Source organism: Hermetia illucens, chromosome 3 (assembly GCF_905115235.1).
Source record: "Hermetia illucens chromosome 3, iHerIll2.2.curated.20191125, whole genome shotgun sequence".
Taxonomy (NCBI): domain Eukaryota; kingdom Metazoa; phylum Arthropoda; class Insecta; order Diptera; family Stratiomyidae; genus Hermetia; species Hermetia illucens.
Genome location: NC_051851.1, coordinates 13203688 through 13219552, shown reverse-complemented (window position 1 = coordinate 13219552; position 15865 = coordinate 13203688). Strand labels below are relative to the sequence as shown.

General features: G+C 43.2%; 1 protein-coding gene across 5 annotated transcripts in view; it reads right to left on the bottom strand.

Annotated features, from left to right (window-relative positions):
• The window catches only part of LOC119650748 (ankyrin repeat and KH domain-containing protein mask), a 136767-nt gene extending 121963 nt beyond the window's left edge, over positions 1–14804 (bottom strand). For all 5 annotated transcript variants that reach the window (XM_038053830.1, XM_038053833.1, XM_038053832.1 and 2 more), the window contains exon 1: positions 13380–14804. In XM_038053830.1, coding sequence (XP_037909758.1) covers positions 13380–14216 — 837 coding nt within the window. In that variant the 5' untranslated portion in view covers positions 14217–14804. The remainder of the gene's footprint in view (positions 1–13379) is intronic.
• Between the last annotated feature and the right edge of the window lie 1061 nt (positions 14805–15865).

Below are 15865 nucleotides of genomic sequence, written 5' to 3'. Positions count from 1 at the left end.
TCTCCCAACACTCAGCTGGATAGCAAGCAAGTTTACCTCCATTGGTTCGACGCAACTTGTTTATTATATGGAATACTCCCCATTTATGACTGTGGTCTTCGTCGTAAAAATAAAACAACTTTGTTGTATGGAACTCGTCACTCTACCTCGATTTTAATGAAGTCTACAGTCCGCCTTTATGTTTTCATCGTGAATGAACTTATTGTCAACCTATAACTTTTATAAAAGTCGATATTATTCGTCTATACGCGAGCGTGTAATAAATTTAATGGGAAGGTGTTTGGTGGATATTGAACAGAGAATTACAACCGCCAAAAACAGGGAGTTGTTTGAGAATTCAGAGAACATTGAACTCTGTAAACCTTTCGTGTTATGGTGACATACTCCTGGTGTATATTCCCTTCTCTTAAGCAATGATATATGGACTGAACTTTTCAGCTTTGGAGCCGGTCTTAAATCAAGCGATGTTTGTGTTGCCGACTTGTCGCCAACATAGCGACTCAATGACAACGACTTGAAACTCAACTGCCACATACAAATCAGCAAAGTTATTATAGGCACTGTCCTACACACTATCATTCCAATAATATGAGGGACAAAAAGGGTATGTCACCTAAGTCCGCGACGTAATTTTAGACGCGATGACAGAAAACTCATAGCCGCTTACGCGAACAATTAATAAAGCAGTTGAGTACCAACCTGGAGGAGAAAATAGGGCAGTTCATGGAGAACTTTTCCATGAGTGACGAAAAACCCTACCCCTTCCAAAGTTCCTGAGCCGCTAATGCATAGTCTATGAGTAAGGCGCCTACCATCTATACTTCAACCGATTATAGCGTCAAATGCATCTTTGCGTCATTGTTCTCGATTACTGGCAAAGTGCTCCAATTGTCCCCAGGATTTTCCTAGAAATTCTAGGACGACCCATTCACCGGCATCCTGAGATTGTGGGTTCAATTGTATGGCATAATTCGCAATTTAGTTGTCACCCTGTTTCAATGTATGACCTACCCACTGTCACTTCCGCCTTCCGATTAACACCAAGAAAATTATTCATTTGATATTGCCTCAAATGAGAGGACCTCGATAAAACGACGCAGACATGAGTTGATGCAAAATTTGAAACTTCCCAATATACCCTCGGTGCTCCGCCCATCAATGCAAACATGATGAAAATCTTGATTTTTATCTACAATATGATTCCGCTTACCTCCTTTTCTAAATTCAGAACCATTTGACCAGACTCGGAGAGAGAGCAAACTGATATCATCACTGTAGTCGAGAAACATGAAGTAATTCACCTGTTCCTCTTTTTTATGGAAACTGTATTAACCCCAGGATGTATTGTTGCCATCTACAGTCTGTCAAGTAAGAGCGTGGTCGACTTCACCGACAGGTAATGGAAGAGTTCGCTCTAATTCCTTGGCGAGCCGATAGAGGGAAACTTTGTCCTTGATGCATTGTCAACAAAGATTCAGTTGTCGTTGATCTTTTGAAAGAGAATCACATTAAACGCCATGAGTGCTAAATACGCGTCGCGCTACGAGGCTGTGTTCCTTTGCATCTACCCGAAAGGTCCCAAAATGTCGCAATCAGCGGCTGCTAAATATATGAGAAAGTCGAAGGCATTTGTACAGAAGTGGATACAGCGATATAAAGTGACTAAAAATGTCGATGATTTACCAGAACATGGCTCGATAGAAAAAGTGAACAAAAAAGATAAAAAAAGAATAGTGAATCTGTTTTCGCGGAATCCTGCTTTAACACTGCGGCAATGACAAGCAAAATTAATGGCAAAAGGTTTAGATATAACCTACGAAACTATCCGAATCCATCTTTGTACTCATGAACTGAAATGGCGCAATACAATGACGAAGCCTCTGTTGACTGAAAAACATGTGACAAAGCGACTCGCTTGGGCGGATGAGAATATTGATAGAAGTTTTTGAAAATGTCATTTTTACTGATGAATGTTCTGTATGGGCACGTTCTGTCCTCACACGAGCCTGGTCAACTTCCACCAATAGGCTTGTTCAGCGGACCGTAAAACATGGAATAAAGGTACATCTTTGGGGCTGCTTCTCTAAGCAGGGATTCGGCATTTTTGTACCTCTTTACTGGCAACCTAAATGCCGAGAAAATAATAAAAATCTACAAAAAGGCTTTACTGTCATCTGCCAAACGATGGTTCATCACAAGAAATGAAGATTGGATTCTGCAGGAGGACAACGATCCTAAACACCGCAGCAAGGTCTGTACTCGGTGGAAGACTCAATCTGGCATCGTTACATTGGATTGGCCGTCGCAGTCGCCCGATGCAAACCCTATTGAAAATGTGTGGGCATATATTAAACGGAAGCTTCGTGGAAGACGCACATACACTTTCAAGCAGTTTTCTTACGAAATTTGTCGGATCTGGAGATCCTTGCCACTAGAATACGCCGTCAAATTAGTAGAAAACATGCCTCGGAGATGCCAGGCAATTATCGACGCCGGTGGTGACTGGACACATTATTGACCGAATTGCATCATTGTTTGTAATGTGTACAATGAATATATGAATATGAAATTTTCATCAAATAAATTGTTTTATAAATTCACTTGACCACGCTCTTACTTGACAGACTGTACTATGATCATGGGCGAGCACAATTCCTATGCGCGAAATGTCTCATACTTCAATCCTATCCTTACAACTTTTTTATCCCCGTTAATAGTACAAAATTCCATTAACTTCTTCGTTGATCGTTTGCTGAGATGTGTTTCGACTCCTCCCTGGACTTTCCGAGAAGGCTGCACTCTACCTCGACTTTTCCACACCATCTATAATATTTCATGGGCAACCAGTTCAGCGACTATCCTGGGATAGTAGATTCCATTGCATGGCATAGCCTGCAATGGAGGTGTCCTATCCTTAAATGTAACCTATTCGTTTACGCTTTCTCATCAACACATCCATCGCTACCGGAACCGTATGCCAATGGTAAAAATGTTGTTTCCAAAGAAACTACATTAGCACAGAACAATCTCAACCTAATGTTTGTGTTGAGGTATCTGCTTTTCCAAGTTTTAGACAAAACAGTGAATGTGGACCTATTAAAAGTAAGTTTGCTGCCACCACCGGCAGAAACGACGTTTCCCAGGTAGGTATACACGCTTTTCCACGCATTCGATGCTCTTGCCATCATAGCAAATAGGAAGAGTTCGTTGGCCTGTTAGACTGAGAACCTGACCTGACTGGTTTTGTTGATTTGTCTTCAGTCCGGCTCTGTTTACCTCTTTCTTATCATTTGACCAAGGTCCATGAGTCAACTATACAAACACAATCACCTTCAATAGTAGAAACACGCTTAACGCAGCTAGTTCCAACTATTGTTAAGCCGTCTTGTGGAGCTGCGAGCGCCGTTAACGAACTCATCCAGACGAAAATCTCAACCTTATCGATCCAGGTTTCCTACACAGTGCAGCTCCAAAAATCTTCGCCCCGAGGGTATATGTTAGTACCAGTGCAGACTCAATTCCGAGGCCATCAAATGTACGAAACCATGTAATTGGACTTCGGAGAACCCGAAGGACCCCGTTTCATGCCTTCCACAACGTCTGTCTATGTCTGTCCAAAATACGAAAACACGGCTGCCTATAGGCACGGGTGCCGATATAAGCATTTACCCGCGCTTTAAAAACCAATGACTATATAAAGGGAGACATTTCAAGACAGCCAAGCGAAGTTAAATCCAACAGTCGGGTTAGATTTGCTGACCAGGTAGGACTTCAGTATTTCTTCAGCTATGTATATCGTTTTTCCGGCTTATTTTATAATGGCAAAAAAGACTTTGTTGTTGTTGTGTTTTTAGTTGCTCCACGATGTCCCGATAAGCTACATCAGGGAGAGCTAAGTTCGCTGGTTCGCCTTACCATGACCACACGTGAAGACGAAAGGTGGCTAGGCTCTGGGCCTGTGTATGCTAGCTGTGAGGGTCTTGATTGTGGGACCTGTTTGCGAATCAATGAATTCTGGTAGTTTTACAGGCAGTGTGAGGAAGAAGCTGGCAAAAACCCTGCTTTTTCGTCTAAAGATTTCTTGACACTAACTGTCAGTCCTTGTTGATGCTGTTTTGAATGTGTCTTGTTATATCATTCTCAACAAGTGTGGTTGTTAGTTAGAACCCACTATAGATGGCCCCTTTAGTCGCATGGTGCACGGTTCTATTTAGGTGGATTCCACTTTTTGCCGGAACCCATATGACTTTTATCTCTTGGATTTTCGAACTCTCAATTTGGCTGACCTCTCCCTAATGATTGGGTGGCTGGCCTTCTGGTTTTTGAGCAGTGTACAGGCTTTTTAAGAGTTCATCATAATGACTACTTTCTCCTGAGCTCTATCTTTGGCCAGCAGTGTAGCCTACTTGATACCCTTGAGTTCCGCAGAGAGGACCGTCATCTTTCTCATTCTATACCCTACCTTTATACGGGGAGATACTGAGACCACAGCGCAACTCATGGCTTCTTTTGTTGTTGTTTTATCGGTGGCATAACCCGCGAAACCATTTCTTTCGGACCAGTATAGTTTGTTTTGGACTTCTACCATCCATTCTTGTTTGGTTCCCCCAGCTGTCCTGTTCGGCCTATTCCAGATTTCAAGCCTTCTAGTTGAGCAATGTGAGATACCACAACTTCCCTGGAGCATTTATATACTTTCGAAAAGCCCCCCTAGACGGATTTCCTGGCATTAGTTTATAAGATGTTGAAGTTCTTTCAAGCCTAATCAACTCTTTGGGTGCTAGGAGTTTTTTTCTAAATTTGTGTGGGGGATCATTAGTAAGGGCACGGACAACGTAGAAAGGTGTTGATTTAGTTAACCCCAGGCACCTTTTGGGCTTGGTGGCAACTACAGAATCTACTTTATTGTCTAGATATTTGGGTAATCCAACAATAGTAGTAGGCAGCGTAATCAAAAACCGGTCTTACCACTGTGTTAATGTTGCGTTACTGCTCATATAGCGATATTTCGAGGACCAGTTGTCCTCTTTTTGTCTCACACAAACACTCACTGAGGAAGAGGGCAGCTGGTACTCAAAATACCGGTATATGAACAATAAAAACATTATTCAACATTTAAAACATAAAATTTTCTTCTTGTTTTCATGCAACTTTTGCTATCAACCTCAACAGTAATTCCCAAAATAGTAAGGACCATGTTTCCCATTATTTGTATGCTCGTGTCACGTTGAAATTCAAGATGCTGTGAGCAAATTTTGTTTCAAATTTCAAAAATTGCGAGCTGTCACGGTGGAAATGGTTGAGAAAGTCTACTTTGAGAATGCCATGCCTAAAGCATGACTTTAAAATCAGTACAAACAACTTCAGCACGACCGGGTGACACCAATGACGAAGTATACCCCAGGCGTCTGCCAACGTCATATTGGAGAGTCACCAATTTTTTGGACATGAATATTAACTGGAGGTAGGGAGGGTATGACATTTTCCCCTTTATTTTTCTCTTTTTTTTTTGTATGAATGCACAACATCTGAAGAATGTTGTGTCAAATTTTTAGAGCTATTAGGACAAAACTAACGGAGCCATGAAATTTCAACCATTCGAAGATCTGAGTCGAATTTTAAAGCGATTTTCCCACACTTCAGGTTTTCAAAGCCGGTGACGGCTGTAATCCTTTTGCAATTTGGTACACACTTTCCCTGACTTTCACGATGTAACACTGTCGAGTTTTTTAAGTTTGTTGTTATGTTGTATTTTACAGTAGCAAATATGCCGTTTTTTAAAGCGAAAACAGCTTTTTTGACTTTTCAGTGTCACCAAAAATCGAAAACTCAATACAAAAAGAAAAACTGGACAGCGTTACCTGGGGAAACTTATATACCAATGGAATCAGTTTGGTTTTTTTTGTTCCATTTGATCGAATCATGAATTTTTTTGCATTGTCCGTATCTTGTAAAAAATGTTTCAAAAGACTTCCTTTTTTCACCGTACAAATCCAGGATAAAGACAATACATATCAGAAAGAGAGCAAGAGCAATTCCAGGGCAGGGTAAGGGCAGTTCTCATGGTTGTTGTTGACTCAAAACGTCAAGTCCGCATCAACTTAATGCTGGACCGGACCGAATTATATAAAGGAGCACTCAACATCTGCGAGCCGCTACGGTCACGCTGCTGCCAGGGCAGAGGTGAGCCAGCGTCTGACGATTTGCCTCTGCCCTGGTAAGAAACCGTAAAGCCGCCATTGCTTCACTTTTTTTGATAGGAAGTCATGTTACGAGGCTAAGAATCGAGGACCACGCGTTCAAAAGGGACATAACCCTCCTTCAGTGGTGGTGTGGTGGAGAGTTTCCTACCACGGCGTGACGGACAATCGTTTTTGTGAAACCGGTGTCAACACCAACTCAGCGGTGTATGAACAAATGTTAAGAGACCATAGTTGAGCCTCTGAATAAAAACTTGTTCGAGGGTAATGATTGGTGATTTCATCAGGATTCTGCTCCAGCTCACAAGGCCAAGAAAATTCAAAATTGGTTATCGATTGACATGTCAGATTTTATAACATCGGTTGACTGGTTTTCCGGAAGTCCAGACTTAAATCCATTGGATTATTCTCTATGTAATAACCTTAAAGAGGTCACCTGTCGTCGTTGGCACGCTAATTTGGCAACTTTGAAGGCCAGTATAGTGAAAACCGTGCGTGAAATGCCGCTGGGAAAAGTTCGTACCGCGATCGATGAGTGGGCTAACCGTCTGAATAACTAGCATTTTTATTGCACTCTCAGGCTTCGAAGAAGTGCTCCAGTTCTTTATCCTCGAGTCCTAGAATTGATTATTACCACGAATAAAAAAATGATAGGAAGGCCGCTAAATGCTGTTAAAGTCGAAGTTCAAAGGCCACAATAAGACAATTACAAGGAAGCTGGATCTGCAGACTTAAGAAATGCCTTGAAATCAATGAACAGCATGTAGATCTTAAGATCATCCTAATTTTTCACTTTATTGACAAACTGCTCACCCAACTTTTAGGCACACTCTGCGGTCTATACTACAGGTTGTACACAGGTGCTAATAACAACAACTTTAGTCAAAACAGTCACTATATTCATGGTTTTTGGTGTCGAACTTTTTGGTTGCTCTCAGTGTTTGAATGAAACGAGACGATTGTTTTTAATTAGGGGCAACCCTAGTATATTTAATCGCATAAACCGATATTTCGGGAGCCAGTTGTTCCCATTCCTCAGTGTTTAAGGTCATCAATCAGCCGCCATCATTCCATATTGTTTTCTTTTTTTAAAAGAATGATTTCGTAGATTCTGATGCGACTTTTGGCAAACAATATGAATTGATTGAGAGGGGAACAAATATTCAGACAACTCTTTATTTCGCTGATACACCTCTTCCTCTCGGGTGCTCGGGCTTGAAACAATATCAAAATCCACATTAAGAAATTTGATTGAGGCACTGATAACACATAACTTGATTAGTGATCCTCATTTTCGGAATTTTATCAAATGTCTAGACATCAGTGATTAACAAAATTTAAATTTCATCCACACATTTTTTTTTTGCTATCGGACTTTGTCAATAAAAATAGGCAGTTACGTTTTTATCAGCCACACACTTTACTTGGCAAAAAATTAAATTTATCCCGGAACAAATATAAAATATTGAAGAAAATTGAAAATGTATGATTTTCTTTGGTTCCAGCTATCTTGATAACATTTTGCCACCTTTGAAAGGTTCTCATGAAATCTTCCTTATGATCATTGCCTAAATTCTTAAGGAAAGAATCCAGATATGGATCCAGCAAATGAATCTTCTCCCATAAAGAGTAAAATTCTCGCAATTACTGCATTTCGGGAATCAATTGTTCTTCATCGGTGTGCTTTCGTACCTTCAAATTGAGATCTTTTGGCCAAGGTCTTTCACCTGTTAAGAGAACAAGATCACATTAGCGTAGTCGATATATATTTGCGAAAATATGACATTATCAATTGAACCCCTTCACGTCGTCCAGACAAGGCTGTATGAACAACGTACTGAAAAGTATTTGTGGTAGAATACAGTCCTGGTGGACTAAACTTTGATCCTCAAATTCCTCCTCATTCGTAAATGATAACAAAATTTCTATTAAGCTTCCTAGTGTCCTGTTGTATATATTACATTTTTTTAAGAATATGAGGGAATCCTTAGTTCGCCATCCATTTGCTGGCGAACCAGACCATATGGACTTTCTTTCGCGTTTTCTGGTCCAAAATTAAAAAAAAAAAAACTCAACAGACGCTGCCTCCGCCCTGGGAGCAGGTTGAACCAAGTGGTTACTGGGTGTTGTTTGCTCTGCCCTGGACGAAACCGCTAGAGGTATATTTTTGGGATTTTTTTTATTAAAAAGACAAAGTTCCTAAATTACCGCAATTTCATCGGAAGTGAAGAAACGTGGCGTGGGGGACTCTAACCATTGCCGTGGAACCAGTCTCAGTGCGCTTCAAGCTGTGAAAGCAACACGATGTCAGTTATTGTGAACTTTTTCCCCCCGATCGTGTTACGAAAAAAAAAAATGGAATTCGCCTTCAAGCCAATGTGAAGTCGCCTCAGCAGACTTTTTTTGTTCCCTAGGATTAAGGCAGCCCTGGAAGAAGCACCATTTTCGTCCATAGAAGAAATCCAATCCGCCGTGAGAAAGGCTTTGGGAGAGGTCCCCTAAGACGAATTCCAACGCGCGTACCGGTCACGGCAGAGTCGCTGGAAAAAATGTGTGGAGGCCCAAGGACGGTACTTTGAAGAATTTCCAGCAATCGTGCAAATTTTTTCAAGAAAAAATAACTTTAAAAAAATAATTGCGCTTTCTGGCTCATAAATATCATGAAAATAAAGTTGGCACTTGTTGCACAATAATGCGCCAGTCCATGGAATAAACCTAATAACGGACATTTGACAGAAAAATACATTTTGAAAAGCAACCATTCGCTGCACCCTAAACAAAAGTTGCCTAGCTCCGGCCAAGCTTTGGTCCGAACTGTAGGCGGATTTACATGGGATATAATTCGCGCCGTTTTTATGCTAATTATAAAAGGAGGCGTATAACACCTACGGCCGCTTCGATCACGCTGCTTTCAGGACAGAGGTGAGGCAGCGGCTAATGAGTTGACTCCGCCCTGATACGAAACCATAAACATCTTCGTCGTTCTTTTAGTTCTGCGGAACTATATAAAATATTTTTCATTGTTGTCTGGCCTGATGGAAAATCAACTTCCCTAACTACCGAATTTCAGAACTAGTTTCACCACGTCCATGAGAAAAACAGTATTTTTTAGCAATGGAACAGGGCCATTAATCCTGGGGAATCGTATGGTGATGATGAGATGACCAAATTTATTAAATGTCAGCCAGTCGTCCGCGTTGGTTCAAGTTCAAATTCTGCTTGCTCACAAATGTCTTTATGTGTGTCCCGCTACCAAAGGCTTACCACTTGCCCAGCATTAAGTCTGATAATAATAAAACTGAAGCACAATCACATTGAAAATCAGTGATCAAGGAACAGATATGGAAATTCCCTATTACCTACTGAATTTTCCCTGCAAAATCAACACACCTTTGACAAAAGGGACCATGTGCCCCGACTTTCAGCCATTGCTAGCCAAATCCTAATTTACTTATGTAAAACGAGGTTTTTCATCGTTGTTTGGCGTCGCTACGATTGTTGGGAGTTACAGCGGGAAAGTACTTGACACCTTTGTCAAATTTAGTTTTTGTCAATCGTGCAGCAATCAAAAAGCAGTAATGGACGAAAATACCGACAAATTTGAAGAGTGGTTCGTAGATCACGAAGAAGGCTGTTCCATCAATCATGAAGGAAGTCCGGGAAAGATGGAGAGAAGTGTATGGGGTCGCGCCAAGGGAGCTTTGGGGACTTTCAAGCATGACAGAGGGCCCATAGATCCCTTAATCGTCCAACTACTGCAACCGATTTAAAAGTTTCTCATCAGATGATTTAGTGGTATGATTTTTAGGCCCCCATACCCAAAATAAGAATGAGTCACTCAACGGCTGTATTTGGAGCTTATGCATCTGGGGGCAAGTAATCTAAGTTTCAACCTTTTTGATGGTGATGGAAAAGAAATTTTGCACTGAAGAATATAAGGACTTCATCGATACCCATTGGCCTGACGGCAATGCTAACTATGAAGGGAGCAGTGGGGGAATGGAGATCAAAGGCATTCTTAACATTTTTAAAAGGTCAGTGGACTTGAGAGATGTTCTTTATCTGGACTACACAGCTGATGGTGACACAATCGTAGAGTAATCTCTCTCAATCTCTGTGATAAAAAAAAATGTGTCAACCATTTAGGTAAAAGAATGGGCTCGGAAGTTAGGCAAATATTATGGTAATGTAACTACTAGAAGCAACCATTTTGAGGTAGAAGAAATGAGGGAGGCTATAATGGCCACCAATTACCACCGTGTCTCAATTGACAATGACCCTTAGCAATTTTACCGTTCGCAAAGAGAAACTTCATGGTGTGGCTGGCATTAGGCTATGGCAAAAAATGAAGGATACAAGCACCAGGATGTCCTTCCCTATGAAGTTATAACTGCAATAGAACCAATCTATAAGGACCTAACAAAATGTGTAGGAGCTTCTAACCAAAATGCAAATGAAAGTTTCAACAGCATGATTTGGCAAATTGCCGTGCCCTTTTCTCTCTCCTCCGATTCACTTTATGATTGTGTTGTCCTACGTATATCCCCCCTCCCGTCCCGATACATGCAAAAAGGGGGTGCACATTTTTTTCATCAAATGTAGCCATGTGGGGTATCAAATGAAAGGTTTCGATTAGTACTTTAGTTTTGACATTTGTTGGTTTTGCGCCGAGGTTCACCAATTAGATATCCCTAAAAGCTGTCTGGCGCCGTAACTTACGCCACTTCATCTCAGGCAGGGTCTACTTCCTCTTTTTTTTCTACCATAAATATTGCTCTTATAGACCTTCCAAGGTGGATCATCCTCTTCCATATGGTTTAAGGGGCCCGCCCACCGCAACCTACTGAGCCGGGTTTTATCCACAACCGGGTGTCATGGTATCATTCATAGATTTCATTATTGTATAAGCTGCGGAATCGTCCATCCAAGAGTTCGCAATTTTTCTTGCTAAGAACCCAAGTCTCCAAGGAATACATAAGGACTGGCAAGATCATTGTCTTGTACAGTAAAAGCTTTGACTCTATGGTGAGACGTTTCGAGCGGAACAGTTTTTGGAAGCTCAAATAGGCTCTGTTGGCGGCCAACAACCGTGCGCGAATTTCATATTCATAGCTGTTGTCGGTTGTGATTTTCGACCCTAGACAGGAGAACATTTCAACGCCTGCTCGATCTGGATGAAGACAGTTTGTATGTCTCGGGTCGTGCTTACCATGATGTGGATAATAGTCTCGAGAATAATCCTGTTGCTTTTATCTGGCTTCGCACTTTGGTCAGGATCAGCCTAGTCAGTCTTATCAATTTCGTCCGGATACCGAATTCTCTCATGGTCGTGTACAGTTTTACTCCGGCTATGACATCATAGGCGGTCTTGAAGTCGATGAAAGGATGGAACAGTTTTTCCATCGCTTGCAGCAGAAAGAAAATCTGTTCTGTTGTTGATTTGTCTGGAATGAACTCTCTTTGTTATGGGACAATGATGTTCTGGGCGTACGGGGCTATCCGAGCTAGCAAGATAGCGGAGAAGAACAGCAGGGCCACATTGCTCCAGTGCAACTGAGATGACGTACGGTTTTTCCTCTATTAGTCTGGGAAACATGAGAACCACAGATTCAAATCCCTGAATTAACGACAAAATCGAACTTTTTCGTAAAAATTTCTTGAATTGTTTAGAGGAAAACCGCAGAAATAACACACAACAATCTTTTTTGTGCAATTCAATCGCAGAACAGCTAACAATGGAGGCACATTGGAATGCGGACTGCAACATTGAAATGACTCACGAAAGACAATTCATTAAGACCCAAGTTTTAAAAGTTCTCTGACTGTATTCCATTGCAGTCTATGTTTCCGATAAGGGACTATTCCAAGCGAATGACGAGAACCTTCACTCATTACCTCAATAGGAAACCCCTGCATGATTACACTCCCTGGTCACTCCTTAACTGTTTCGTGTTCAACAACTTTCCACACAATTCTGCTTATCTGTTTGCAATTCGATGGCCATGTGGGTAGAGAATTAGGTTTTCAATCGGCATGAATAGCAACACCCGATGTCCAAATAAACAACTGATTCGGCTGCCTGGGTTTGTTTATATTCTTCAATTGTGAGCTTATCACTTTTAGAGCGTAAAATATAAAAAAAAAAAACCACAACCGAAACACTTAACCGTCAACAATGATGGAAGAAATAAACAAAAGGAAACTTTACTGAGATGTTCTGCGCTGCAAGTAGGAGTGGATCGGGAGAAAAATTAATCTGGAGGTCGCACACCTACCCCCGAAAACTTTCGGAGAATGCTTTCCCCTGCAATTGGAGGTTGTCTGAAGTGCATTTGAACCCATCTATCTATCGACAAGGCACGATTAATCGTCATATTTGTTGTTTATTTGCCACGATACGAAGACATATCACATTTTCTATTATTCTTTGCTGATTTCTTCCTAATCAGTTGGTTATGAGAGGGTATTACGACAACTGCAGAGCAAAATTTGAAAATAGGGAACCCAGTCATGGACGAAACGGCACTGCCGGTACTACTTGAAGCCCCTTCTTTGGCGAAAACTCGCAGACTTCACCTCTAATTCGACTCTGAGGCGCTCCTTGTTATCCTACTGTGAAAGTGGAAGCACTAATTTGTTAACTTCCATGAATCCCTTCTCGAATCAACTTTCTGCGTAGATAGACATAACCACTCATATCTTCCCCCCGTCCGTGGGGATTTGGCCTCTATTCAAAGATGACTAAAGAAACTGCTCGAAAAAGTGCATAATGTGTCACTCCTCACTATTTTCTGTAACAATTGCGCTCCCCACCCGACACCAAGCTCCTCTCCGCATAATCGCTCATAAGTTCCCGTCATGAGTCCCGACTCGTCGCAACACAGAAATGTCATTCATCGAATGCGATACTTCTCGCTCGGACCCAGAGACTTTCCGCTAGTGCTGTCGACGTTTCGCCGTCCCGGAGCTCGGGCCAGAAGGGCGCTTTTCACTTGCAGCCTGGCCGCACCGCCCGCCCGCCCGGCACCGCGTCCACGGCCGCACTTCACTAAAGGTAAACTAAAACGACAGAGAATATAGAACGGAAGTCACGCTAAAAACTAAAACGCAAAAGAGACAGAAACTTGATAGTGGCCGACTGGCGGCCGTGACGAAACTTTTCGCTACTCAAATGCATACCTCAGAGACAGATTCCTCGTCTGATTCGGACAGATCCGTAACGCCACGGGTCTGCAGATGCTCCGTGGTGGCCGCAACTGTCGCCGCGAATGGATCCGGAATGGTATCGGTCGTCGACGAGGAGGCCGAGGCACTTCCGCCGTCCGGCGGAAACTTACTGTTCCGCACCATGTTCTCCAGGGGCGGAAAGGAATGGAAATTGACAGGTTTTGCTGACGATGAAGCTGCAGACGCAGCCGCGGCCACTGCCTCGGCCGCCGCCTCCAGCGAAATCGGGTTCTGTTGCTGCGGCCGCTGATGGTGCAGAGTTGTCGGAGTCGCGGTCGCTGTCGTGGACGCGACTCCTGCTGGCATCCCAGCTGTCGATCCCACGGCCTGCGGCGGCCCCGCCGACGACGAGGTCGTGCACGCGCCCGACTTTTGCGAGTTTACTGCGTTCTTCGCCGCCGATGAGTTCGAGTTCGAATTTTGCTGACTTTTCTGGACGGCGGCCGCAGCCACGGTCGCTGTCGTTGATGTTGTCGCTGTCGCCGTCGTCGACATATTTTTGCCACTTGCATTACCACTACCACCACGTACACCACTACTATTACTACCCCCACTACTACTTACACAACTACCAACACTATGATGACTACTACTAACACTACTGCGCGAACTCTTATTCTTTGAATTCTTCGCCGCCGTCGGAGCCGAGCCCGACGACGTCGTGCTTGTTGTTGTTGCTGCGGCGGGCGCCACTGTGTTTGTGGAATTCGTCGCCGTTGCCGTTGCCGTCGGTTTCGGTTTCACACACACTTTCACATCGGTTTTTTTATCAGATTCCTCATAATTCATTTTTTCAACTTTTCTTGGCTCGCTAACTTTTCCTTCTTTTTTCCACCCGATCTTGCTACTGTGCTTCGCCCGACGGACCCAAAATCTAACTCCTCGTCCTCGAATTCCTCACCGAGAGCCGAGCTTTCGCACTGCGGCCGCACCAAGCACAAATCCGTTTCGATTTTCCGACTTTGCACACTTTTTCGCTGCTCGTCTCGTCTCGTCCGTCACACGCTATTCCTGTGCAAACATTCCCGAATGCTAGACTCAGATTTTCCTACTTTTCTTTCATTTCGCTTCTCCGCTGTGCTGTTACGACTCGACCGTTTTCGACATCACCACACGATGATGACTTCGAACACTCAACGAACGACCGAGTAGAGGTTTTCCGAGCAGAGTTTTTCTTTGCAATTTCTCGACGGAGACTCCAATCCCGGACCGCTTGCTTCACCTCGCGTTATTTACAAAACACTCGCGGAACCTCGTACAACTCGAGAAACTCAATTTCAAGTTTTTTCTTGGCTTTTCAATGGCAAAAAGCGAAAATTCTTTCAGTCCGTCATTTGATCGAGTCAGAGCTGAATCGCCATCATGTCTTCCGGATGCTTGCGGTGTGGCGACGACTAGCGCAAAGTGCAAGAAACTGCGCAATCGCTACCAGAGCCACCTATCTTTGAAATGAGTGGTTGATGGTGCTATATGTTCCCTTCATTCGAATTCAAAATCAGGACCAGCTTTTTATCCATTTCTGCTTCGTTTATTACTGGGCTCGATGCAGCAACGTAAATATAACTTCACTTCAGTGAGATATCGGCGAAATCATATGGTCATCTTGAGATCCCGCGGTTCCCCAACCTCCTCACTCCATTAAATCAATAACTGCTAGTTTTATCCTGATCAAGGGATCAAGCAGTGGACTGCAGGGTAGACTGACGCGGAATATTGCTCCCGGAGGACAACCTATCTCTTTTTGAGGGTGAGCTGTCTCGCTTCTAGGGCGATGTGCTGCTTTTCAGGGGCCAAGCCTCTCGTCTACCAAGACCGCTGTGATAGCCACGAGATGACCCTACTATTAAGAAAACGCTACGAATCTAGACTGAGGAGGCGAAAACCACCTCCCCCAATCCAGGGTGTCATGCGAACCGTTCCCATTGAATAGTTTGCAGTCGGGGGTAACTGACTGTATTCGAACGGAGCCTCACTGAAACCTTTTTTTTTTTAGGAGGTGGAAATCTTCAAAAGACTCTGGCCTGGGCACGCAGAGTGTGGGATTTTTACCCACTAAAACCACCCCCGACTCCCTCCCTACCCCGTGGAACCACCTTTGGGTATTACATCAGGGGGCGGAGTTAGCTTACTTTAGCTAGGTCTCCTTCCGTCTACCCGCGGGGTTCGTAACCGCGTCTTCCTCACTTCTTCTGTTTTTCGCAGTTTTTCCTGGATTACAGCGATCATGGAATTGATCGCATCCCAGTCTTCCTGACAGGCTACCATTTTTCGGACAAAATTTTCCGGTGATAGCACTTCACCTATAGTTTCCTCCAGGTTCCTCCTTTCTTCCACGAACCTAGGACACTGGAAGAAAACGTGCGCCGGGTCCTCTGGGACCCCGCAGTTTGGACAATTAGGCGAGGTGTCCAATTTAAACCTGTACAGGTATTGACGGT